The sequence below is a fragment of the Anopheles gambiae genome, chromosome 3, assembly GCF_943734735.2.
Source record: "Anopheles gambiae chromosome 3, idAnoGambNW_F1_1, whole genome shotgun sequence".
NCBI classification, from domain to species: domain Eukaryota; kingdom Metazoa; phylum Arthropoda; class Insecta; order Diptera; family Culicidae; genus Anopheles; species Anopheles gambiae.
The window spans coordinates 2396580-2420044 of NC_064602.1; the positions used below are offsets into that span (position 1 = coordinate 2396580).

The 23465-nt window shown below is 48.2% G+C and overlaps 4 protein-coding genes across 8 annotated transcripts; 2 read left to right on the forward strand and 2 right to left on the reverse strand.

Moving 5' to 3' along the window:
• Nucleotides 1-5: 5 nt before the first annotated feature.
• LOC1278081 (pre-mRNA-splicing factor CWC22 homolog) lies at nt 6-3288 on the reverse strand. The gene is made up of 2 exons (XM_317618.5): nt 1757-3288; nt 6-1684 (listed from the first exon to the last, which is right to left on the reverse strand). The coding sequence occupies exons 1-2, from the start codon at nt 3132-3134 to the stop codon at nt 81-83; spliced, it is 2982 nt and encodes a 993-aa protein (XP_317618.5). The 5' UTR covers nt 3135-3288; the 3' UTR covers nt 6-80.
• A 136-nt stretch (nt 3289-3424) lies between these two features.
• LOC4578201 (FMR1-interacting protein NUFIP1) lies at nt 3425-5538 on the forward strand. The gene has a single exon (XM_061660411.1). The coding sequence runs from the start codon at nt 3542-3544 to the stop codon at nt 5495-5497; it is 1956 nt and encodes a 651-aa protein (XP_061516395.1). The 5' UTR covers nt 3425-3541; the 3' UTR covers nt 5498-5538.
• Nucleotides 5511-6146, reverse strand: LOC133393808 (mediator of RNA polymerase II transcription subunit 11). The gene is made up of 2 exons (XM_061660425.1): nt 5978-6146; nt 5511-5888 (listed from the first exon to the last, which is right to left on the reverse strand). The coding sequence occupies exons 1-2, from the start codon at nt 6048-6050 to the stop codon at nt 5557-5559; spliced, it is 405 nt and encodes a 134-aa protein (XP_061516409.1). The 5' UTR covers nt 6051-6146; the 3' UTR covers nt 5511-5556.
• Nucleotides 6147-6168: 22 nt separating this feature from the next.
• LOC1278078 (rho guanine nucleotide exchange factor 7) lies at nt 6169-21900 on the forward strand. Of its 5 annotated transcripts, XM_061660394.1 has the most exons (9): nt 6169-7008; nt 10666-10869; nt 10947-11103; nt 11177-11377; nt 11450-12122; nt 12467-14276; nt 14358-15239; nt 15966-16248; nt 16338-16777. In XM_061660394.1, exons 2-9 carry the CDS (start codon nt 10686-10688, stop codon nt 16339-16341), a joined length of 4194 nt encoding a protein of 1397 aa, XP_061516378.1. In that variant the 5' UTR covers nt 6169-7008; nt 10666-10685; the 3' UTR covers nt 16342-16777. The 5 variants fall into 5 exon arrangements, with proteins under 5 accessions (XP_061516378.1, XP_061516381.1, XP_061516379.1 ...); XM_061660397.1 differs by lacking the exons at nt 12467-14276; nt 14358-15239 and adding an exon at nt 21346-21900 and having other exon boundaries at nt 16338-16688; XM_061660395.1 differs by lacking the exons at nt 12467-14276; nt 14358-15239 and adding an exon at nt 17553-19808 and having other exon boundaries at nt 16338-16688.
• The last annotated feature ends 1565 nt before the right edge of the window (nt 21901-23465 follow it).

The following is a 23465-nucleotide window of genomic DNA, read 5'->3' on the forward strand; positions in this document are numbered from 1 at the left end:
GCGCATCACTCGTGAAAAAGAAAAGAAAATGTATTTCGGGATACCATAATTAGGATGCATTTATACAACCGGGTGCGATTTTAACGACGCTCTTGTCGACGTTCACGGTGGTCGCGCTCACGACGATCATACTCTCGATCATGATCCTTGTACTGCTCACGATTTCGGTTCGGAACGCGTTCACGCTCGCGCTCGCGTTCTCTCTCGCGCTCTCTGTCTTGACCACGATCACGGTCACGGTCACGGTCACGGTCACGGTCACGGTCACGGTCACGGTCAAGGCCACGATCACGGCCACGATCACGGTCTCGTTCTTGATCACGGTCCCGCTCACGACGATTATACACATCCTGTTCGGAGGGTTCTTCACGGTGTTGTCTAGCGTGTTTCTCTCGACTACGATCATAATCTGTATCCTCATCTCGACGCCGCTGGGGACGATCTTCATGCTCGTTAGGATATCTTCCGGCGGTGTGTTTTTCATGTCGTCTTGAACCCTTTTCTTTTCGATTATCTTCTTCCTCCTCTTCCTCTTCCTCCTGCGCTCTCTTTCTATGCTTTTCTTTCTTGTCTGCGCGATCATCCCGTTTGTGTTTTGTCTTTTTGTCGGATTGCTTCTGCTTTTCCGACTTCTTTTTCTTGGACATGGTTTCCTGCTCCTTGTTCTTCCTTCTTTTCCGTTTGCTTGCTTCCTTTTCCGATTCTGAGCTGCTGCTATCCGAGTCAGAATCGCTGGACGAAGAAGAGGACGAGTCCGACGATGTGCTATCGGAATCGGAATCCGAACTGCTGGAATCCGAATCACTCGAGCCGCTTGACGCGACCGGTGCCGGCAGCGGCTGAACGACGGGTTTCGGGGCGTGCTTCAAAAACTCGCGCAACTCATCCGTCAGCCCGCCGAGCCCGATCGAGGTGAAGTAATTGATCGCAAAGCGCGTATTTTTCGGATTGTCTCTTGGAAACAGGCCCGAAAATGGTTCCTGCAGCGTTGGATCTTTCAGCCGAGCGTTCAGCTTAAACAGGCCCATGTACTCGGCGAGCTCTTGGAACAGAATCTTGATGAATATGCGGCTCGAGCTGGTGGTGTCCTCTTCGTTCAGACGAATGCACTGCAGCACATCCCAGCCGATGGAGTCGGTAAACAGCAGGTGTGCGAAGAATTTACTCACATTGCGCAGCCTGTTCGTATCCAATCGATGCGTGGTGGTGTACGTGTCGTGAAAGATCTGCTCGAACGGGGCGATGTAGATCTTGTTTATCATGCAGAATCTTTGCGCCAGCAGACCGTAAAACTTTTCGTACGTCCGTTGCTCGGCACAGCAGTCTAGGAACATGTGGCACAGCTCCTGTTCCTGTCCTGGCTTCAGCTCCATCTTCATCAGCTTGTGTGCGCACTCCTCGTAATCAAGACTGGAGTGAATCGTCAGGTAGATGGTTCGTCGCAAAGCGATCAGATTGGTCTCCGTGTTGTCGATGATGGTATCCTGCTTCTGTTTGGCATTATCCCCGTCGTCCGAGTCACTGTCGGCTTCGTCGTCGTCGGAATCATCGCTATCGCCGCTCGACGAGTCGCCACTCTTATCGCCATCCTCGTCGTCCTCTGCGTCGCTGCCAAGAATTTCTCTGCTGATTTCTTTATACTTCGTTTCGTTGACCTCATACTCCGGATCCACCTTGAACACGTCTGCAAAGAAAAAACCAAACCAAATTAGACAATGCGCACCTCCGTCGGCAGTAAGAAGAACAGATTGCTTACTCAGTATGTCCTGCGTGTCGGTTGCTTCGTCCAGCATGATCAGATGAGTGAACTGATCGTCTTCCTCCACCAGTTCCAGCGCATCGATGACAGCGACGTGGTCTTTGAACCCATCCTTACGAATTTGAAACACCACTTCGATCATGTACTGCACGCGTTTGTCCAGTTTGCCCTCGTGCAGGATGTTTTTAAGCATTTCGAAAATCGCATTGATGCCTTTCCCCGACACTTCCGTCAGCTTTTGGCCGACCTCCTTCAGGAATGCGATCGCAACCTCCACCGAATCGTCGGTAGGATTTTCTACCAGCAGCGTTAAAATCTCGAGCGCCAGAATCTCGTGAGCCACGCGCTGGTTGACCAGGTGCGCCACAAAGCGCGATGCCGACAGACAGATGGACTTGTCATTGCGCCGGAAGCCACGCTTGAACTGGATGACCAGCCGATGCAGCAGCAGCTCGCCGATGTTTGGGAACTTGGAGTTTATGATGGCTACCAGTGCGGCGTACACGTGCGTGAAGGTCGGCGAAGCAGCTTGCGCTTGGACGATCGAGCGACACAGCAACCCGCGGCCACGGATTATGTTTTCGCGCAGCAGCTCGCGCGTGATCACGCCAATGTTGTCCACGTTCACCTTGTTGATGAAGCCGTGGATGGACTTTTTCAGCGCTTCCCACGAGATGCGCTGATAGGCTGCCGATGATTTGTCCGTGATTTCTGCCTGCATCATGCGCAGCTTCGCCGGTGGAATGTACGCTCCTCCCGTTTTGGAGGTGAGCAAATCGACCGTTTTGCGGATGGCAGGTTTCTCATTCCGCAACAGCGATTCATCGCCTTCCTCCTTGCGTTCGGGTTTGTTGCGATTTTCATTGTCTCTGCCAGCATCCTCCCGCCGCCTGTGTGCGTCGTTGTCTCTGCGGCTATTGCGGTGGCGATCGCGCGAACGAGATCTTGACCGGGAGCGGGAATAGGATCGGCCACGTGAATCGGAACGAGACCGTCCACGTCGTCGGTTCCCTCTACGGCGCCGGGATCGACTGCGGGACCGAGACCTGGAACGGGATCTGGACCGTGAAGGCGTTCGCCGTCGGGAACGGCTGCGGTGATGCCGCTCATGCCTTCTGCTGCGGGAGTCTTGCTTTCTGTCCACATCCGAGTACGAGCGGGAACGTGACCGAGAGCAAGACCGATCAGAGGGCAGTTCGCCTTCCTCTATCGGGTCCTTCCGCCGGGTGACGACCGATTTCAAGCGATTTGCTGGCGGGCTAGCACTTCTTGACGCACGCACATCGTCCGCTTTGGTAGGCGGTGCTTCCTCATCCTTTTCCTTCACCGGTTCGTCCGCTGGTTTCGTCGCGGGGTTTTCTTCGATATCGGGCATTGCAAGATGAATCACTTTTAACACTCCAACAGTTTAATATCTGTGAGAAATACAGAAATTTTCAATTTTTCACAGTAAATTCACGCGTAAACAAACCGATTGCCGTCCTTTTCCTTGCGCTTCTTCTTCCTCCAGTCACGAGTGCTGTCAAATAACCCTGACAGTTGGAAAATGTCATGATTTCATTCTATTTCATTGCAAAACTACCAGCAAATTAGATGAATAATTAGGATTTTGTGTTTCTAGGTCGAATAATATTTTACCAAATTGTGCATAACAATAAGAAAATCATAATGTAATTTGTCTTATTTGCAAAAAAAAAGCAAAGGAAAGGATATTCGTTATCGTTACTGGCAACACTGCACGGCACGACAGAACGCAGTTAATTTGTAAACAACTTTCGGTGCATGCAAGCAAAACGTGCTCCGCCGTACATTGCGATGGCTGAGGAAAAGTTTGTTTTACCATCGCCCAGGTTTCAGGACGAGGTGAAAAAGGGTCTGGACAGCTTCAGTCGGCATTTGAATCCACATTTCTCCACGCCCAATGGAATGTTGCTACCGAGTAGCAAACAACCGCCTCCGATGTTCGGACCACGTGGTTCCACCGTTCCGGCCCAGTTTCTGAACAATCCGCGAAAACGGCCAGCGTCCGGTCTGCACAGGTATCCCGGTCCTGGTACCTATCGCCAGAACCAACAAGGGGGAGCCAGCCAGAACCAACGAAACAATCAGGGGGCAGGGTTCAAAAACAAAGCCGGAGGGCCAAACCATCGATCACCTCGACCGCCGAACAATGGACTGGAGAAGGACGTGAAACCCGAACTGTTAGTTTTAGATTGGAAGTTGTGGTGTGAAGGCTGCGACGTGAATTGCCGATCAGAGGAAGAGTTCGAGCAACACAAGGCCAACCATGTACCGTGCACCGTGCCCGGGTGTACGTTTGTCGGCCATCCGATGATCATGAAGCGACACGGTCGACAAGTGCACAGCGATGGCGGTTGTACGAAGGACACCATCGGTCCGTCAGCGGAGGAGATAGAGCAGTGGAAGGAGGAGCGTCGGAAAAGGTATCCCACCAAGCAGAACGTGATCTTACGCCAGCAGGCACAGGAAGCCCGGTTTAATCGGGGTGAACGTATCGAGGAAAAGAAGGACCGTTTTCCCAAGCGCCATGCGCCGGTGAATGACGACTCTAGCATGAATGGTCCAAACACGAAACCGAACGGACGGAATGCGAATCGTCCAAAGCGCAAAAGACGCGCAAAGAAACCTGCCTTCGTCGCACCGGTAGAAGAAAAAACATTAGATAGAATACCATTCAAGGGCACTTCGTCGTTGAAAGATTATAAAGACCCACCCAAAAACGCACTGTCAATGCTGGGAGTCTATGGCACAGATACAGAATCTTCCTGCGACGAAGAAGAGCAAGCGAGTCCGGTAGTTGCGCAAAAGAAGTCGCCAGAAGAATCGTCAGTCGAGGATCCCACTCAGAAGCCGGAATGTAAACTCAGTGAGGGGGAAATTGAAGACGATGGTGACGATGCACCCAGCACAAGTTCGGCCCCAGCCGCGCAACCAGTGCTTGCATCTAATGAATCACAAAGCAAAGGTGCAGTAATGCAGTCGACTACCACAGCTTCAAAAAGTGTCGACTGCGCCGTTCCGGGTGGGAGCTCTTCAACCGTTGTGAAGCGTCCGCCCAAACAGCAGAACAAACCGCCACGACAAAACAACTTCAAAGACAAACGGGCTAGGAACCCGAACAGACCATTGTTAGACTATTCGAAGCTCCGACGGTCCAATCAGAATACCATGTTGGAGAAGCTGCTCGATGCCGACATACGCCACGAGCGGAATGTGCTGCTGCAGTGCGTGAGGTACGTTCTGGTGAACAAATTTTTCGGCATTGGACAGCCAAAAGAGGTGAAGGAATCCGTTGCAATTGTGACAGAAGAACCAAATGTACCAGTTGTACAAGTCACCGAAGAAACAGCTGCTCCAGTTGTAGCATTGAACGAAGAAGCAATTCCTCCAGTTGTAACAATGACCGAAGAAGTAAATGTACCAGTTGTTGCAGTAACCGACCAAGCAAATGTTCTAGTTGTAGGATTGAACGAAGAAACAATTTCTGCAGTTGAGGCAATCACCCAAAACGCGAATACTCCAGCTGTAGCAGTGACCTTAGAACCAATTGTTCCAGTTGTAAAAGTGACCGAAGAAACGACTGCTCCAGTTGCAACAATGACCGAAGAAACGACTGCTCCAGTTGCAACATTGACTGAAGAAACGACTGCTCTTGTTTGCACAGTGACCGAGGAAACGACTGCTTCTGTTTGCACAGTGACCGAAGAAGCAAAGTAATGAAATAAAAGTGTTTTAATGCACACGATTTATTCAGAAAATGTCTTACTCTCTAGCATCTATAGCATAACTCCCGCCGTGCTCGATGACGTGTTCTGTCCGACACGATTACTTTGCATCCGGTTCGCCTGAATGTAGCGCATTTTGCACTCCTCCAAATCCTTGATGCGCGATTTGACGTGCTGAATGCGGTGCCACGCCATCTGCAGCACTTTGGCGGAGGCGTACCCGGAACCTTCGTGCGGCTGCCCGGTGGACACTTGCGTGAGATAGTTGATCTGTTCCGACAGCTTCGTCTCGACGTTGTTGAGCGACTTCAGGAACTGGTTCACGTTTGTTTCCGTCGCCTTTTGGCTTGTTTTTTCCTTGCTCAGCTCCATCAGTGCCGCTCCTGTAATGGTGCACGGTGGGGTGGTGTCAACAACCTTCAGCTAATAATGCTGGCATCCTTTGCGCTGTATTGCCTTTGGCGCTACTTACCAGCACTTTGCAAGCACATGATCAGCTCTTTTTCGATAAGATCCAGCGCCTGTATTTTGTCGATCGCGGTCATCGTGAATTTCACACAGAAACCTTTCTGCGAGCAAGGATGTAAACAATCTGTGTCGGCAGCGGCGTCGTTGCCAGATCTGTCAACATTGTCTCCGAATGCTTGCCGGTGCTGGCAGCACTGGCACCATCTGACAGGCAGCTGAGCAGAAATTAATCACAAAGCAAAGCAAAGCAAAGCAAAGCAAAAGAATTTCTGTCGCTCGTCGTTTGCGGTACGGCGCGCTGCTGTACTTTTGTTGGTTCGTGTCGGACCCCGTGTAAAATGTCGTCCTTTACGGGAAGATGAAAAACTGTGCCTAGCCGACGCGAGAAGTGCTTTCTTTCGGTTTTCGTTTTCGTTTGTCCATTTTGCCCGTCCCGAATACACCAGCGAGAGCAGTGAAGGTTATCGGCGACCAGCTTCCCGGGTGGGCGTTTTTTCCCTGCTCTCCGTTTGTCCCGTTTTTGGCGATGTACTCGGCGATGAAGATAGAATTGTTGGGCCTGTGATACGCGCGAGTGCAAAGTTCTGTCCAAGTGACCATCCTTGCCCCCGTGCAAAAGTTTGTTCGTGCCGTGCGACATTTGTAGAGCGGAAGGAAAAAAGAGATCCGACTCTGCGCTTCGGAACCAGATCGGAACCAAACCCATCCATCGCCGGATCGTCGTTTTCGGCCCAAGAACGCAACGGAATTAACGGGTTAAGAAAGAAAGCAGCAGCAGAAACGCCGACGAAGCAGGCACTGGCAGGCTGGCATGGTTGGATGTCGGTACGTGCGAGGTGCAGCAAAACGGGGAAAGTAAATATTTTTGGGTGCCAGTGATCTTGTCCTTTTGGTTTGGCGGAAGCGACGGCGGCAGAAGGTGACGAAAGCGGCAGCGGCGGCGGCGGCTGCGGCGGTGGCGACGGTGGCGGTGCTAAGGCCTGTGGCAAAGCGTGTATCGACCGAAGGAGATTTTTTCACTTTTCCTCTTCCCATGTAAGTGATGCTAATTATAAATCCTGGGTATAGGAATATTTTATGCTCTTGCTTTGCTATATTTGAGAAGGGTCCACCTAAATGTCTAAGGCCAAGCGAATGTGTCCCCTGCTGGTTGGAAAAACGGTTCGATTGGACTGTTTGGTTTGTTGATGCTGATCAATCAGTGTTCGAGCGAGCATTTGATAAGGCGACACAACCGGTGACTGGGCAAGCAAGCAAGCTCGAAAAAAGGCCGCAGATAATAATAAGCACAAACAAGATTCCATTGATCGGTGAACCGACACAAAGCACCCATGCGAAGCGAAAATGACGACGACCAAGATGCTGTTGAGCGATGCTCATTCTAGGTGAAGATCAGAGCAAGCAGTGATCGCACCACCATCAAAACGGTTGTTGTTTCTTGGTTGTCGTCGCCGGATGGCATTGGACATTTGCTGTGTCGCCATGAAATTTATTTTTCTATTTATAGTAACGATCGAGAGCCGAATGAATCTTTCGAGCATCACTACCACCATCACCAGCAGCAGTAGTGGCGGTGCGATATATCTTTGCTCGATCTGTAGCAGGGATAGATGGGGGAACATTCATAATCGGACCTGCGTGCGTTGAGTGGAAATAGTAAAATCCCTCGCCGAGTCTCGATGTCTACGGCATGCACGAGCGCGAGCGTCTCCACACGAAATGGGGGAAATGCACGTGAATCCACAGCCCGACCCGAACCTGTGTGCTGGTTTATTGCCCTTTCGAGGGATCATACGGGGGCAATAATAATCCGGCGCTGTTATGTTGTAAAATCATCAATCCCACCGTCGATCTGTTTCAAACGGGCATGAGCGATATAAACACTTTCCTGCTTCAAATTTGGGTGGGGTGTTCAAAAATAAGGACACGTTCCTCGACCCCCCCACCCCCCTCCCCTCATCTCACGAATGCGGATCGTAATTCATCTGTAAAAGTGTTAAGTTTGTTAAGACAGAATGCAAATGCTTGTTCTCTAAATTTAACCAAGGGTGGCCAGTATTTAATTTGTTCTACAATCCTCGCGCATTTCGGCTTGCTGCGGGACACCAGTAAAACGAAAACACCTGTTGTAAACGACATGTCACATTCCGCACACAAGCGACGTGCGGCCACACGCAGATCGGAAAGGAGGAAAAAACGGCAAAGCTTTAACTTTGTCTAAATACGCCGATCTGTTTCAGCCAAAGAAACACATTCTTGGAGCGTTGCTGGAACCAGAGCTATCCATCAACAAGGACGCACCAAAGTGTCTGAAATAAGATACGCGTCAAAGTCTGTTTGCTGTTTTAACAAACGGCGGCAAACGCAACTACCCCACGTGTGTGTTAGCAAATGCGCGCGAACAATCATTGTACATCGCCATGTCCTATCGCAGCAGCCCTGGTTTTGCGGGTGAATTGTTTATGGGTCTAATTTTCAAAACCCGTTTCCATTGACTGTTGGACTGTTGCCAGGGCCCCAACCCCTCGTGGTGATCGGAGTGAGTTATTTCGCTCTTTAGATGTGATTTTCGCGCAATTCCCAGTCGGTAATGCAATCGATTTGGGGTCATTTAGAGTCGTCTTAACGTTCAACGTAACGTGTAGGGGTGCAAATTACAAATGTACGCTAGATGAGGCCTTTGCAAACTGTGTTCACATCAGCGTTGGTGTATGCATATGACTTGGTTTGGTATGCATGCATAGAAGTATTGTTGCAAATGTGTCGACAAATCCGAAGATTTGCATAATGTGTAGCTGAGTGGCGTCACGTTGGCTTTGGTTGTGGATGTTTTGGCGTACCCAACGTGCCACCATCCTGCCATTATGGAAGCGACGGGTGCTGTCACTTGTGTGTCAGCCAAGGGCGTGCGGCGACCAAAGGGAACTATTTTCTCGAATATGTTTTGCCAAATAAATTTCCTCGAAAATAACGCATCTCTTCGTCGTGGCGTGTACCCGGGGGAGGACCCGGGGGAGAACCTTAGGTGAGGTGTGGCCGAGTGGTTCATCGCGAAAAACGGTTTTTGGCAGTTCTCGTTATGTCCTATCACTGGCGAGCAGTGAGACGAATCGGTTGTGCTGTGCTTAGGACGGCGTTAGAACCAGTATTGTGTTGAGATTTTCAAAGGAAAGAATAACCTTTTCCGTGGTCCCGAGTGGACATTATTTTCTTCCAATCGTGCGACGTCTCCAAACGAACCAAACCGATTCCGATTAGTGTTTGAGGCGGTGCCCCCCCAAATCTTGTTTCGTCATGGCATTTTGGTGATTCATTGGACGCAACATATGCGTAGCTCTACAGCCGAGAGCGTAAGTAAACGAAGTTCGAAATGGCAATAGAGCTGGTAGGAGAAAATAGTATAAATATATGGAATATCAATTTTATTCCTTTTCTTTTAGACAACTCACCAGGGAAGAGAATGTATTCGTCGGACGACGGTTCGCCTCATAGCAGCCCAGCCAGTGCATAATATCTCTCCTGGGAGAAGTCATGTGATCGTGCGCCAAGTGACGAAGAATAATTATAGAAATTCTGCAAGCTGCAAGCAACTTTGATAGCGCGCAGGGCCCCGGCGGCCAAATGAGAAATGCAATTTGGCATTCCGTGCAGGCTAAGACGATTAATCCAGTCCAGTGACTTTTGGTCACGCGTTTAATACAAAAAAAAGAAGTTATTTCTTGTAATCCATACCTTAATCAATCGACGCATTGCGAGACCCTTATCATGACGATGCATCAAAATTACGTTGTGTTGATATGGTACATCATAATGGTGGTGATACTGATATACCTGTTTGTGTTTTCCCAATAGCAGCGGCCACATTATCATAACAAGATCGAAACATACCTAAGCATACACACTTACACACACACACACACACACACACACTCATGAACTCGCATAATCATATGAATCATTTCCATTTTATTTATACCGACACGTATAGGAACAACGTTACAAAATGTATGTGTTTAATGTAGAACTATGTGCGAAACTAATTCGAAACGGCCTTCGAAACACCTGGTATAAGCAGCAGCGGTTGACGGAAGCTAGGGATAATGAGCCTGGTTAATAGTTGTGATTTGTTATCAATAAACTAAACAGGATAAACGATAGCGAAAATAACTAACTAACTACAGCGTCTATGTTTTGTATTTTGAATCATTCTCTTGGAAAATTAAAACATTTCAATTTTGTTCCTTGTTTGATTGGTTCGCTTAGCGTCCGTTTGTGTCTAAATCCAATTGGATTAAAGTATTTGAAACCATTCGTGTTTTATGTGCGTCAAATTGCAACGATTCTGAGCAGCAGTGTCGAATGTTCATCCACTAAAACACGTGCGTGCGTCATACTGTCTGTTGGTGCGAAACGGAAAACGGGGTAGATGCTTGCGCTTGTCATCTTTTTTGGTGAACATTTTTCAAATATTGAGGCGTAAGACATACAAGGGACTATTTATAAGTTTGTGGAATTCGATCTGTCTTTCTACATATGCATGATTTATCTGTAACGGAACGGGTTGGTATACTTGCACATATGGCCGAAATATGAGGCACGTTTTTTGCTTCGCGTTATGGCAATACCCCAGAATTGGTAGCTGATTTGTTCAGAACAAGTGTTTTCATGTAATGCGTTTGATTTTATTTGCAGAACAAACCGCCTTTTTCGCCATGGACTCCTCGATAATTACTGTACAGGCACAGTATTCGTTCAAGGGTTCCAACAACGATGAGCTGTGTTTCAAAAAGGGCGATATCATAACGCTTACCCAGCGTGAAGAGGGTGGTTGGTGGGAGGGAACGTTGGGCGACAAGACAGGCTGGTTTCCTAGCAATTACGTGAAGGAATATGTCGGTAAGTTCAATGTAAAATGTTTCAAAATATGTGACATGATTGTTAACCTAAAGTATTTTTTTTAAATAATTCCCCAGGACCGTTGCCCTTATCCGAAACAATACGACCCCCCGAGGAAATACAGGCCTTTCGATCGGTGGTGTTTCGTGATTTGTTAGAAAGCGAGAAGGCACATGTTGCCGAGTTGCGCGGCCTATCCGAAAACTTCCTGGAACCGCTGGAAGGCAGCCAAATGTACGTAGAGCTTAGCATGGCGTGAATGTCTAATGGTATTGCGCACTGTTAACGCTTTCCATCCTTATTGCAGACTTTCTTCCAACGAATATACGCAATTAATGTGCAACTTTCTCGAAGTGGTGGAAATGCACGAAGAGTTCTTACAGACTCTGGAGGATTGCAATGATCGTGTTGGCAAGGTGTTTCTGTCGAATGCCCCAACGATGAAGAAAATACACCAATTCTACTGTGCAGCGCATCCCCGTGCCATAGTGATAGTGGATAAGTTTCGGTAATGAAATCAATAACTCCCTAGCCGTTGTTGAATGTTGTTAATTGATTGTTTATCTTTCCTTTCCCACAGTGATGAGCTGAATGTGTTCATGGAAAAACAGGGTGCAGCTAAGCCAGGTCTGCTTGTGCTTACTACCGGTCTTTCGAAGCCGTTTCGACGTCTTGATAAGTACGCCGCCATACTGCAGGAACTCGAACGCCACATGGAAAGCGGACATCCGGACAGAGGCGATACTCAACGCAGTATCGCCGTGTACAAGGATATAGCTTCCTCTTGCTCGGCTACTCGACGGCAGAAGGAACTGGAGCTGCAGATACTAACCGGACCAGTGCGCGGATGGCAGGGTGCTGAGCTAAGCACGCTCGGTGACATCATCCACATGGGCAGTGTGGCTGTTGGGCCAGAGCATAAGGACCGCTACCTGGTGCTATTTCCCCAGACGTTGCTGATACTGAGCGTCAGCCAGCGAATGAGCGCTTTCAAGTACGAAGGAAAGCTTCCCTTGACGGGCATCACGGTGAACCGTTTGGAAGATACGGATCAGCTAAAAAATGCGTTTGAAATCAGTGGCACACTGATCGATCGCATCGTAGCAGTGTGTCAAGGACCGAATGAGGCCAATCGCTGGGTGGAATTGCTGAGCCCCAAGTCCGGAGCAGCTGAGCAGGGCAACACAGGAGCCGTGGACATGAAGCGCAACGTTAGCAGCTCGGCCGTTAATATTCCACAACCTCCACCGCATGTAAGTATGCTGTTGTGTGTGTGAGCGTGTGTGTGTAAATGGTCGGGTATGAATGTTGGGGATAGGGTGTTCTGGTAGGCAATGTTTAAAGTTTTTACTAGACAATATTCGTGAATGTATGAGTGGCACGAATCTTCAAGTGTAATGTGGGTTGTATTATTTAAATTTTATTTTCTCTTTTTTCTCTCTTGTTCAATTATTCTTAAAAACAATTAACTAAATCCCATATTATGCCCGGTGGCGTGTGGCATCTTTGGTGTGTATGATTGAATTTTCTTTGGGGAAAATCCCGGTTTGCAACATGTTGCAACATGTGCAACATTACGAATTACGTGTGCAAATAGTGCAGCAAACAACTAGCACTCGATTCTCGTGGCTACAGTACTCGTGTATCCGTGTGTGCATATGACGACAATGGTGGTCGGGGGTGCGGAATGTACGGTGCTGACTTTGAAGCAACACTTCCGCCTTCGAATTACCCACCTACGGCACCTTATGCCGAGTTGACCAGCTATTTTCGTCGCCTTTTCCGAGCGGGTGAACTGTCCCGGTATGTCGTGCAAGCTTTACTATATCCCCAAGTAACTCACAAATATGACAGACGCTTGGTAGTGATGAGACGGCGGCGACATAAAACTACTGTGCGGATGCAACGACGCGACAAGGAAGCGGCAGCACGGGCAGTGCCCTCAGAACATGGCAAAAATGATGCAAACTCGACCGAGCAGCAGACCAGTAAGGATGGTGACGCAGAAAGCAGTGTAAGAAAAGAGTGTCATTCACGGGAGAGAAGCTACAACTCCAGCGACTCTGAGTCGTCATCGTGCGCTTCATCCTCTTGCTCGAGAAGTCGATCAAACCTCGAACGCCAGAATGCAGTGGATTATGTGGAGGAAGACGACGATGCATACGAAACGATAACATTTTTTGCTGGTAAAAGTAAGCCCAATCCCGACAGTAGTTGCGAGGGCAGCACAGTGTATGAAAGTTACGACGATCCACATTCTACCGAGGGTGGTTCTTTTACGTATAAAGTTGGTGCCCAAAAAACCTCCTCTTGTTCCACAGACGAAGCGGACAGTGCATCAGAAGATGGCGACTACGATAACGATGATAATCGTAGCTCACAAATGATTGGTTCGGCAGCGATTCCGTTTCTACGCCTTAACGATCGTGAATCGCTCAACAGTGGCGGGGCGCATGGCAGTGCTCGATCAAACGCTGGACGGTCGTCGGGAATCCATACGTCTACGGCACGCCTGATGCTAGGCGAATTAAAGCTGCAGTGCTCGGAACAGTCCCAAGTGTCCAGCTTCGAGCATAGGGATGCCCACGGACGAATGGCTTGCGAAAATCTGCTTAATCTAGACGAGTCCATGCAGATAAAACACTCCCTGCAGCAAAAAACGATCACCGAGGAGCGCCACAGCATGCCGACGTACTTCGTGGGCAACCGTTTCAACAACTCGTCGGTAACAGAAATATACATTCCTTCGTGGAAAGAAGACTGCCAGGTCGCGGATGCACAGGGAACTACGGCAGGGACCTCAAACGGGGCGGGCAATACCGATCGCAACAGTGTACATTCCAGTTCGCTAGACATACCCGCCATCGTGCCCGCGCCCGATCCGGTGACGGCGGAGTTGCTGTACAACTTTCCAACGAGCACAGCATCTGGACACGACGGTGCCGATGATCGTCAGATTCTCGACAACATTGTGCTTGGATGTTTATCTCGCGAGCAGTCACCATTCCGTAAGCATTCAATAAATTCCGATAAAAAACTTGTGCTAAATCCGAATCATCATAGAAAAGACAAGGACGATTCGCAGGATACGAGCAGAACGCCGGAGACGAGGCTAGATAAAAAAGCAACCGAACCTGCAACCTCAACTGCCAGACGATGTCTTAGCTATCAGTACGTGCAACTGTCCAGTAAACCATTATCGCCTGCCGCACCGAAGAACCTTGATTCGAACAACAATTTGTCGGGTGAGGATCGCGGAAGGTACGACAAGAGTGCCACTCGTGGACAGGACGATTCTGACCACATATCGGATGGATACCGTGCGACTGGCCCAGCGGGCACGGATCACAAATGCCGATTCTGTAGTTTCTATTCCCGGGGCCACAGTCCCCATTCGAGCGATTCAGGTATGGCCGGTAGTTGTACAATCTCGTCGCCAGATGGACCTGCTAAATTTTCCGGTGATTTTCTTCTTTGTGATTATCCAGAACAGCGTACACTTCTGGACGAGAACGTCCCCAGTGCGCACAGCAACATTGCTCACGGGATGCTGCACGATCGTGAGCCTCCGGAAGATACTGTCGATGGCGTTCCTTCACGTTCGTTTTCGCTGAGACAATCTCGCTCAAGTCACAATTTGGGTCGATTTGCGCTCGTTGGTGAGAGTGAGTTCGATTTCACCGATAGTGGACAGTACGATCACCATAATGATCAGCATGCTCATGATACTTCTCAGCCTCATGGTGAGAGGCGGCAAGACTTGGAGAAGAACAGTGCCACTGTCGCGGGAGGTGACGGGGCATCGGTAGAAGTGGAACAGTCTGCGGCTGCGCTGTCCGAACCAAGAAGGCTTTCGGCGCTACATGATCATTCGGGACATGATCGGGTAGTGCGTAGCAGAAGTGAAGATCGAGTGTTCTCGTTATTCTCCTCGATGGACAGAGAAGGCGATGCTGCCGCCGAACCACGGCTCTATTCTGGCCGAAGTCGCATTGTAGTGAATCTGTACGATCGCTCTTCCGCTGCCATGCAACGTGGATTGATGCAATCGGCGGTTCCGCCCACCGGCGGCGAGTCAGCGCAAGACCGGATCACCTACAAAACTGGGCTTTATGCACACTGGTGGAAGAAGGAAAAGTTACCGATATTTGTCGCCACGAGCAACGAGTCGCTGAAGCTGCCACCGGCCTCGGGGCCACTATCACGGCCCATGTCGCCACGATCTCCATGCATTGGTGATAGTAGCAATAGTAGCAGTACTAATAGTAGCAATCCCACGACCAGCCAGGCGGGCGTCTTTCCTTCTGGTGGTGATGGTCTATCGCATCGTCCGAACATTTCCTCTAATGGTGCAGCCGCTCGGGGTTCAGGCAAGCGTGTTTTTTCTGTTTTGTTTGAGTTAGCTTTATGTTTTCGATTTCCTTTATTGTTGTTATTGATTTTTGTTACTATTATTTTCTCCCTGTTTTCTTTACCTTATCATCTTGTGTTGCTTTTGTTCTTCTCGATGAGTATTGTTATTAATTTTCGATGTTCCTATGTTGTGTGATATTTTAGGTGTTCTTGCGACTGCACTCGAAAACTAATTGTGATTAGTACAGTCGAATAAACGTGCCCTACAAGTGTCCTTCCGTAACCCGTGGCCCAATCATCAGAATGCAACTTTGCTTTGTGTTTATGTGTGTGTTTGTGTGTGTGTGTTTGATTACAATCATTGCTGTTGTACATAAAGTAAAGCCAAATCGCACCCTGCCTGAGCCCTGTGAGCGAGCATTCCTATCAGTAAAGTCACGTTTCCACAGGAATAGCGAAGTGTTGCCGAATGCATTAATAATTCGCACTTCGCTTTCGCTTTTCGGGCGCTATTTCACCCAACCGTACACCCATTGCTTGTTAATAAACCATCTCTGTGCATCATTGGCGCTCTGTTCATTAGCGTAGTAAGTTTCCCGGCGTGTTACCTTATCATTTCCATGTGCTGTGGGCAGTTCGGTGTGTATGATGAATGGATTTGTGGTTGGTTGCTTAGAGCAAAGCTGGAAACAATACGATCGGTATTTGCCCGTTAATGAGTGTCTGCCTGTTTTATCTCACAGATGTCACCGCCGTCAGCAACCGGAAACAGCCATCCATCGCGCAGCGGCACGTCCAGCATCGTGCAGCACATGTCGCAACACAAACGCAGCCAGTCGTTCAATCACCATCTGAGCTACAATCAAGTACAGCAGCAGCAGCAGCAGCAGCAACAGCAGCTCCAACAACAGCAACTAAAGCAACATCAACAGAATCCAAATCTGTCAGCTTCCCCGAACTCCCTGAACCTAAATCGTCTCGAGGCAAACCAAGCGGCTCTAAATCAAAAAGGTTTTTCGGAAAAAGGTATGCGGAATAAAGCTTCTCTGCTACTGCTATCTCTTCGTCAATCGCTTCATCTTACATATTGTCTCCGTTCTTCTCCTCTGTTCTAGCTAATTGGAACATCACTAACCTAAGACCGGCACCTCCATTGCGTCCAGCGTTTCTAAGCTCGGTTGCCGTCAGTGGCGCGGGCAGTGCTGGAGGTGGAACAGGCGGTGGACGGAGTGCAACGGCAAGCATTACCGGAAGCATTGGGGGAGCGGCGGCCAGCTGTGTCGGCGGTGGCAGCAGTGGAGGAGGCAGCACCATTTTAAACACCTCCGATAGCGTGCATCACAGCTTGAGTTTCAGCTCGAGCTCGAAGGTGTCACCGACCTACGAGGAGGATGCACTAGTTCTGCGCGTCATCGAAGCGTACTGTGCCGCCTACCAGAGCACTTCGCGCAACACTATGCATTCAGGTAAGCTGTGTGTAGTGTTTGTGGCTTATCTTGCTTGTTATTTTATTCTGTTCCTATAATATTTGTGTTTTATTTTCGTTTGTTTCCGTCACTACGTGTTTATTATTAATCGCACTTGTTGTTGTGTTGTGGGATTGGGGGCATCTTCAAAGGTTATCGTATAACAGTTGCTAATGAAGTTTTATCATTTTTTTGGACTGTTTTGAGATTATTAAACGTTAGGATAGGTTCTGCTCGCTCAACAATAATGGGATCATGGGTTAATGATTAACGCAACGTCACAATTCAAACAAGAAATAGTTGATTCTTGTTTGGCACGGGAAGGGATTAATTTTGGTTGCTTATTTATCATTGCACGCATTTCTGATTGAATGTTGCGTTATAAAATAGGGTGGTGCTAAGCGGTAAGATGGAAAGGAGCGTTTTTGTTGGATACATCAATAGTGTGTATTTAATTTGCACCAGATTAATTTAATTGTTTTATAATTTCATCATCTCACTGTACAGTGCTGGTTGAGCATGTTTTATTTCTCGTTATACTTTGCATAATTTGTGTTGTGTTTAATTGTCTGTCAAAGCTTGGCAAGAAATGTGATAATGATTTTCGTCGCTGTATTTTTCTTACAAAATCTAATGCGAGAATGCAAAACGAACAAACACTTACAGAAGGCTAAACTGTTTCATTGTATTATGTCTTCTCTCTTTTCCCTTTGTCCATTTGCTTCCTAACTCCACCGTCCTATCGTAACGTAACGACACGCGGTAAATATTTGGCCATCGTTTATTTTTTGTGCCATTAAATTGATGCAAAATATCCGCAACGCAAACCAACCAATAAATATGCGCCTTTGTAACCGTACATAGCGCTGCTTCCCTGGACACCGTGTTTGCCAATCCGCGGTGGAAAGTTGAAAACCAGCAAACACTTTTCCTCGTCCAATCCGCAGCTACCCTTCACTTGCTCCTCGCTGTCGTCCTACCTCCCGAGCGGTGGCGGCATCAAGAACAGCCGGACACACACCTCCACAAACAGCATTAACTCGTCGCACATTTGGCGGGAAGCTAGCCCGAACAGTTTCAATCTGTACGCGGCCTCGATTGCGACACTCAGCATGCCGAACGGTGTGCAGCAGCCCCAGTCCCAGCAGCACCTGCAGCAACAGCAGCAGAAACAACAGCAACACCATCAACGAGCTCGATATTCGATCGGTGGCTACGGCAGTACCGAGTGGCGATCGCACTCGGAGGAATCGGGCCGCAATGCAAACGGTGGGCCGCGTTCTATTAACACGTTAAAGACAGGACCGCAGGCGGCCACAGGATACCATAATCCGATCGCTCGATCCGGCTCAAACTATGATAATATTTTCATGAACACAAACACCAACACACCACTGCTATCGCGCGTTTCTAAGCAGCAGACCGTTTGGATGAATGCGAATCAGCTGCCGGGCGGTGGAAGTTTAAACCTCGCCACGTATCAACACCAACACCACCACCACCAATCACCACCACAGCACCATCATCGGCATCGGCACCGGACGACGAGCCGCGAGCTAGATGCGGTCATTCCCGACCGGGACACAAGTCCGCCACCGCCGGCACCGGAAGGTGGCGGTTATATCGGTGGGGAGTATCTGCCCTTAGGGCACCCGTCCACCGGTACCAGTGGGTCGCTGTACGATCGGCGCTTGAATCGGTCGTTCGAGACGGCGCAGGGATTGAAGCGAAACTCAAAAATATCGCAACTCCGCCGTTCGACCCCGCAGCTGAACGGCGACGATGGAGGAGAGCACGAGGACGCGGAGGCGCGAGGTTCGCTGCTGCAGGAAGACAACCTGCGCGACGATATGTCCCGCAACTCGGTGTCATGCTGCAACAAGCTGTGGATGTTCTACTGGCAGCACCATCGATAGGGTCGATAGGTTTCGTAGACTCGTGCTGTGCTGCCACACTAGCGGTAGTAGCTTTTTGTTTGTGCCATTTCAACGCGTTGCCCAATGCAACCGGACTCTATAGAGATATGTACCGTACCGTAGGCTGTTGTCCTAACGCATAGCGAAGGATGTTCCTTAACTGGGTTCACAAACTATTTCACTGTTTAAACGTGTAAACGACCAACAACACTATCCGTCTGTAATGCTACGCTCACCGTCTCAAGGACCTGCGATCGATGTGTATGCAAAGCAAACGCCATACTTTATACACCAATTACTAACCGAATGTTGTACACAGGGTAACCATATTCACACAATGTAGTGGTGTGACGCGTATAATCGATCTAGGATCGTTTGTTTGTTGATCAGTTGTGTATTGCCGTCGTAGCTTAATGCTAGCTGGATGTGTTGCTCTTCATATATCTGCTGTGGGCTTGCTTTATTAATCTGCCGGCTTGGAAAGAAGGCACCAATTTGGAAATGATATACTCGCATATACCACCCCCACCCGCACACAATCAAACATCGAAATTGGCCTACCGTGTATTTTGCAATCTGCTAGCTTTTTGGTTGTTTTTTTATCGCTTGAAGCGAATGAATGTCGTGTCGGCCTGGTATTTGGCCATTTAGTACATGGTGCACTTAGTGGTACTCTGAGCGGTCAAACTGCATATACATATATACTCCGTGTTGCTTGTTGTGGATATACAATGTAGTGTAGTAGGAAGGAAGGGATCTACGTGGGCGAGAAATGATGGAACGATAATAAATAAAAAAACAGACACACTAATCTACACAATTCGGCTAGCAAGAAGTATCTGATCGTTAGACGTCTACCGGAGTGATCTTTCACTTTTCACTATTTATCCAACCGCGTAGCACCTCTCGAAGAGTGGCCAAAAACCATTATGTGATATTAGACGAAGTAGTAAAGAATCGCGTTTCTGTGTAACCTCTTCCTGTACGTTCTGCCGTAGCTGCTTCATGCTTTATGTGCTGAGAAATGTAGTTAGAATTGAAAGAATCACTATTTCCTTCTTTTCCTTGCAACATAAATATGTTGCCTGAATAAGCAACGTTCACATAATCGCCAAGATGATGCGTTTATGCAATTCATCGCCAAACGCTTGTTTAGGATCAGCCTTACCAAGAGAGCAATAAAAGTTTTCAGTTGTTTAAAAAAGAGTTCCCCCTTGCAGAGGATGACAGCAGCAGCAGCTCGATGAAAGCGAGTGTCAAGCACGGGGAGAGATATCGACCTAGAAACCCCGGAGACCCGTGCCTCGAAAGAAATGCAGAAATGCATGAAGGAAAACGCGTTCACAGAAGATTAAGTTGGGGCTTGGGTTTCGGTTTTTATGGCGGAGCAGACGAAAATAAATCACTTTTTTTTGTACCTCGCGACGCCAGCAAAACAAATGAGCATCATCTCGGAGGGGAAGGTGTGGTGTGGTGTTGTGTGAGTGTGTAATAGTCGTATTGTTTTTACTTGCCGGCGGCTGCTTCAGCGATCTTAGTCAAACCGCCGCCGCCACGCTTGAGCGACCCGGTCGTCATTTGTGTTGTCCAAAAAACGGTAACGAAACGGCTCGATGGCGGATGTGTTTGTGGTTCAAAATGCAGATGGGCGATGTAGATTGATCCCTTTTTTTCGTTGCAATCCTATGCAGATGCTTGAGTTCATTTGTGTTGCATTTAAACCGTGACGCTTCGTTACGTCAGACACACACACGCGCATCAATCCGATCGATTTATTGATGCGATCTTCGTAGCGATCACGAAGGGAAAGTGTTAGATTTTTATTCCGATTATTGATTTTATGTAATGTATTAAATGGAGGGACTGCCCATGGCGCTATGTTGGATCGCTAATTTTTGTGTGTTGCTCAGCATCGAGCATAATTAGTGTAGTTTATGGTCTGAACGAAGCAGCGTTCTTGTTTTATCTGCCAAGATTGCTCATGAAAAGGGTAATTTTGTTTCGAGGTCGAAAAGAACGTGTTTTCCCATGGTAAGCGCGGTTCATCTTTCACTCTTTCTCCTTACAACACCCAACCTACACCTCCCTCAACCCCCGAAAGACTCCACGGAACAGTAAAACAATGGCAATGGGGCAAAACCTAACTGCTGCTGCTGCTATTGCTTTACGGACACTTCTGTCGTCGCAACCGTAATAAGGGCTGATCTAAATCTAAAAGTGTGAATAATTACGCCGCCGCCACCTTCAAAAGAAGTGCATCCATCGTGCGCTTTTGAACAAATTAAACATAAAACCCCTACCGCAGGCGGGAGGACCTCTTCTTACGGAGGGAGGGCTGACCCGATTTTGTCCTCCTTTGGCCGGTGCGGTGCGGCGTATTTCGGTTTCGGACAGTAATGGGGTCAGTTTGGTGGAGATTTTGGGCTGTTGGCGTTTTTGATTATGTTGTGCTTCTTGTCCCGTTACGCTGATGTTTTGTAGTTTGTTATAGTTTCTACCGTGCGGTGGATATTTATGCCTTCTTTTTCTGTAATATGAGTGCCGCTCGTGGTGTGGTAGAAGGTGAACATTGATTTGTGGTTTGTTTTATCGTTTCATATTTGTTCCTTCTTTTTTCTTCCTTTCTTTCTCTTTTTATTTATCTTTAATCCGGTTCGATCATGCATTGGTTTTCTCCGCCGCTCGGTTTGTCCTTCTTGTTCCCCTCTCCCGGGCCCCTCTCGCTACGGTCGCTCTATCAGGTGTAGAGTACGACGAAATGACCCCCACCTTACGACAGCTATTCATCAGCGTGCGCCAGCTGCAGCAAGACATGGCGCAGGTTAAGCTGCAGATCGCCGAGGAGCGTAGCCAGCGGGGTCACCTGCAGCAAGTGCTCATGGGTCATCTGGAAACGTACGGGGCGGCCAACACGACCTGCTGATGGAACCAAAAAAAAAAAGAAACAAAAAACAATCAACCAACTTTAACCGTTTGAGCATGTGACCCTTTAGTGAACTAACACTTTATTAACGATATTCCAGTGGACGGCACCACACCACGGGAAGACGGGAATTGTGCGAGTATTTTCAACGGAAACAAGAGACAGATACGTTTAGTGGAGAGTGGCCGGATCGGCTTATATTATTAACACATCTATTTACAATTAGTCTAATTATTGTGTCGGATGCGATTGTGAGCAATTCCGCTCCGTCGTCTGTCGTCAACTAATCTGATTGAAAGTGAGAATGCTTTCATGATAACAAAATAACAAAGAAACCCGCAATGAAACAGAAGAAATGAAAACAAAAAAGAAAGAGCCGTGTATCGTGCGTATCGTGGAATGTTGGCATCCGAAAGGATTTTTCGTTTTCGACTGCTGCTGCCGCCAAATCCCCCAAGAAAAATTGGGTCCAAAGCTGGGTCCACAAACAGCACCGCAAAGCCGAGTGGCCGTGAAAGTGATAACACATCCGAACAATTGCCTGTCGAGAGGGCCCAGTATTTGAATCTGACCAGTTCCCACAAACCAATCGCCCGAACAGTCAGCAGTGTTGGTTGCTTCTGTGCCTTGTGATCGCGTTTCGTTGATAGAGTTTTTCCAACCGACTCTTTCCAAGGTGGTGGAGGTGGTCGCGGGGAAACGATCAATTTCGGCAATTCGGAGCGGTCTCCGGGAGGTACCGTGGAACGATGGCGGGATGGTAAAAGTGAATGAGAGGGTTTGTCGAAAGTGAAAATCGATCAAACCGCCGCCGCTGCCCGAAGCGCTGGTGGTGGGATCGTGTTGGCGTAGCACCGCGTTGGGCATACATAATGCCTAAATTACGCTGAAAATTGACCGTGGCAGTGCTGGTGGGGAGTTGACCATGTGAGAACAATTTTCCGCCGCACCACTGCCGCTATTGCAAATGGCCTGCAAATGCCATTGCGCCGCTGTGGCTTGGGAGATTCGATTTCCAATATTTGGTGTCCTTCAGCGATGGTGAAAGAAAAGATACTTATTTTGTGTCGTAAAAATAACGATGTATGCGTACGGTGGAGCAAGTGAGCAATACTCACGATCAGTACAGACCAACAAAAGGCATGATCGTGTGGATAATTATGACATCACTTCATGAAGTGGGTCAGAAGTGTGTTTATTCTCTGTCTAAAACGACAAGGACGGGACAGCATTTTTATTGCTTTTGAGAGAATATGCAATATTAATTGAAATGTTTGCGCTTTACCATAAGCAAAAGGAGAGGAAATATGTTTCCGGATACTGTCCATCGATGTTGTTTTCTCCTTTTTTTGTATCGCGCGAGGTAAATGAAAACAAATACTAAATATACTCGTGTGCACCGGAGCAATCTAGCGTGAAAAATGTCTAATAGTAAGGCGTCTGTTAAACGGGCGCTGGTGTGTAGTGGAAAACGCTTACCCCTTTGGGGTATTTACTTTCCTTACTATCATCCGTCCTGGGTTTGCATTGAACACTATCGCCGAGTTGGGCGGGTGGGTGGGTTGGAATCACTGCTAAGGGAAAGCTTCCAAGCTCCAAGCTGTTGGCGAGGGTGGTTGCCGCAGATAGGGCTGCAGAAAATTGCAATATGATGGATTAATTAAATTTTACGTTCTATTTAATGTTACGCTTGCGCCTTTGATGCTTCTTCGGTGTGGTGCGGGGGAGCTCTGCCATCGGATTGGTGGTGAATGCAATATTTATTGGTATCGCAAAAGGTGAAAAAATGAAAGTTTCACCTTCACTTGGTGCTGTTTTTTAGGCAACACATGTTTGTAAATATCCCTCAAAAGTTGACAAAACGATGTATAATGTAGCTCTCTGTGTGATAAATAATACGCCTTCCTTTGCTTGTCGCTGGAAAGTATTCATACAACA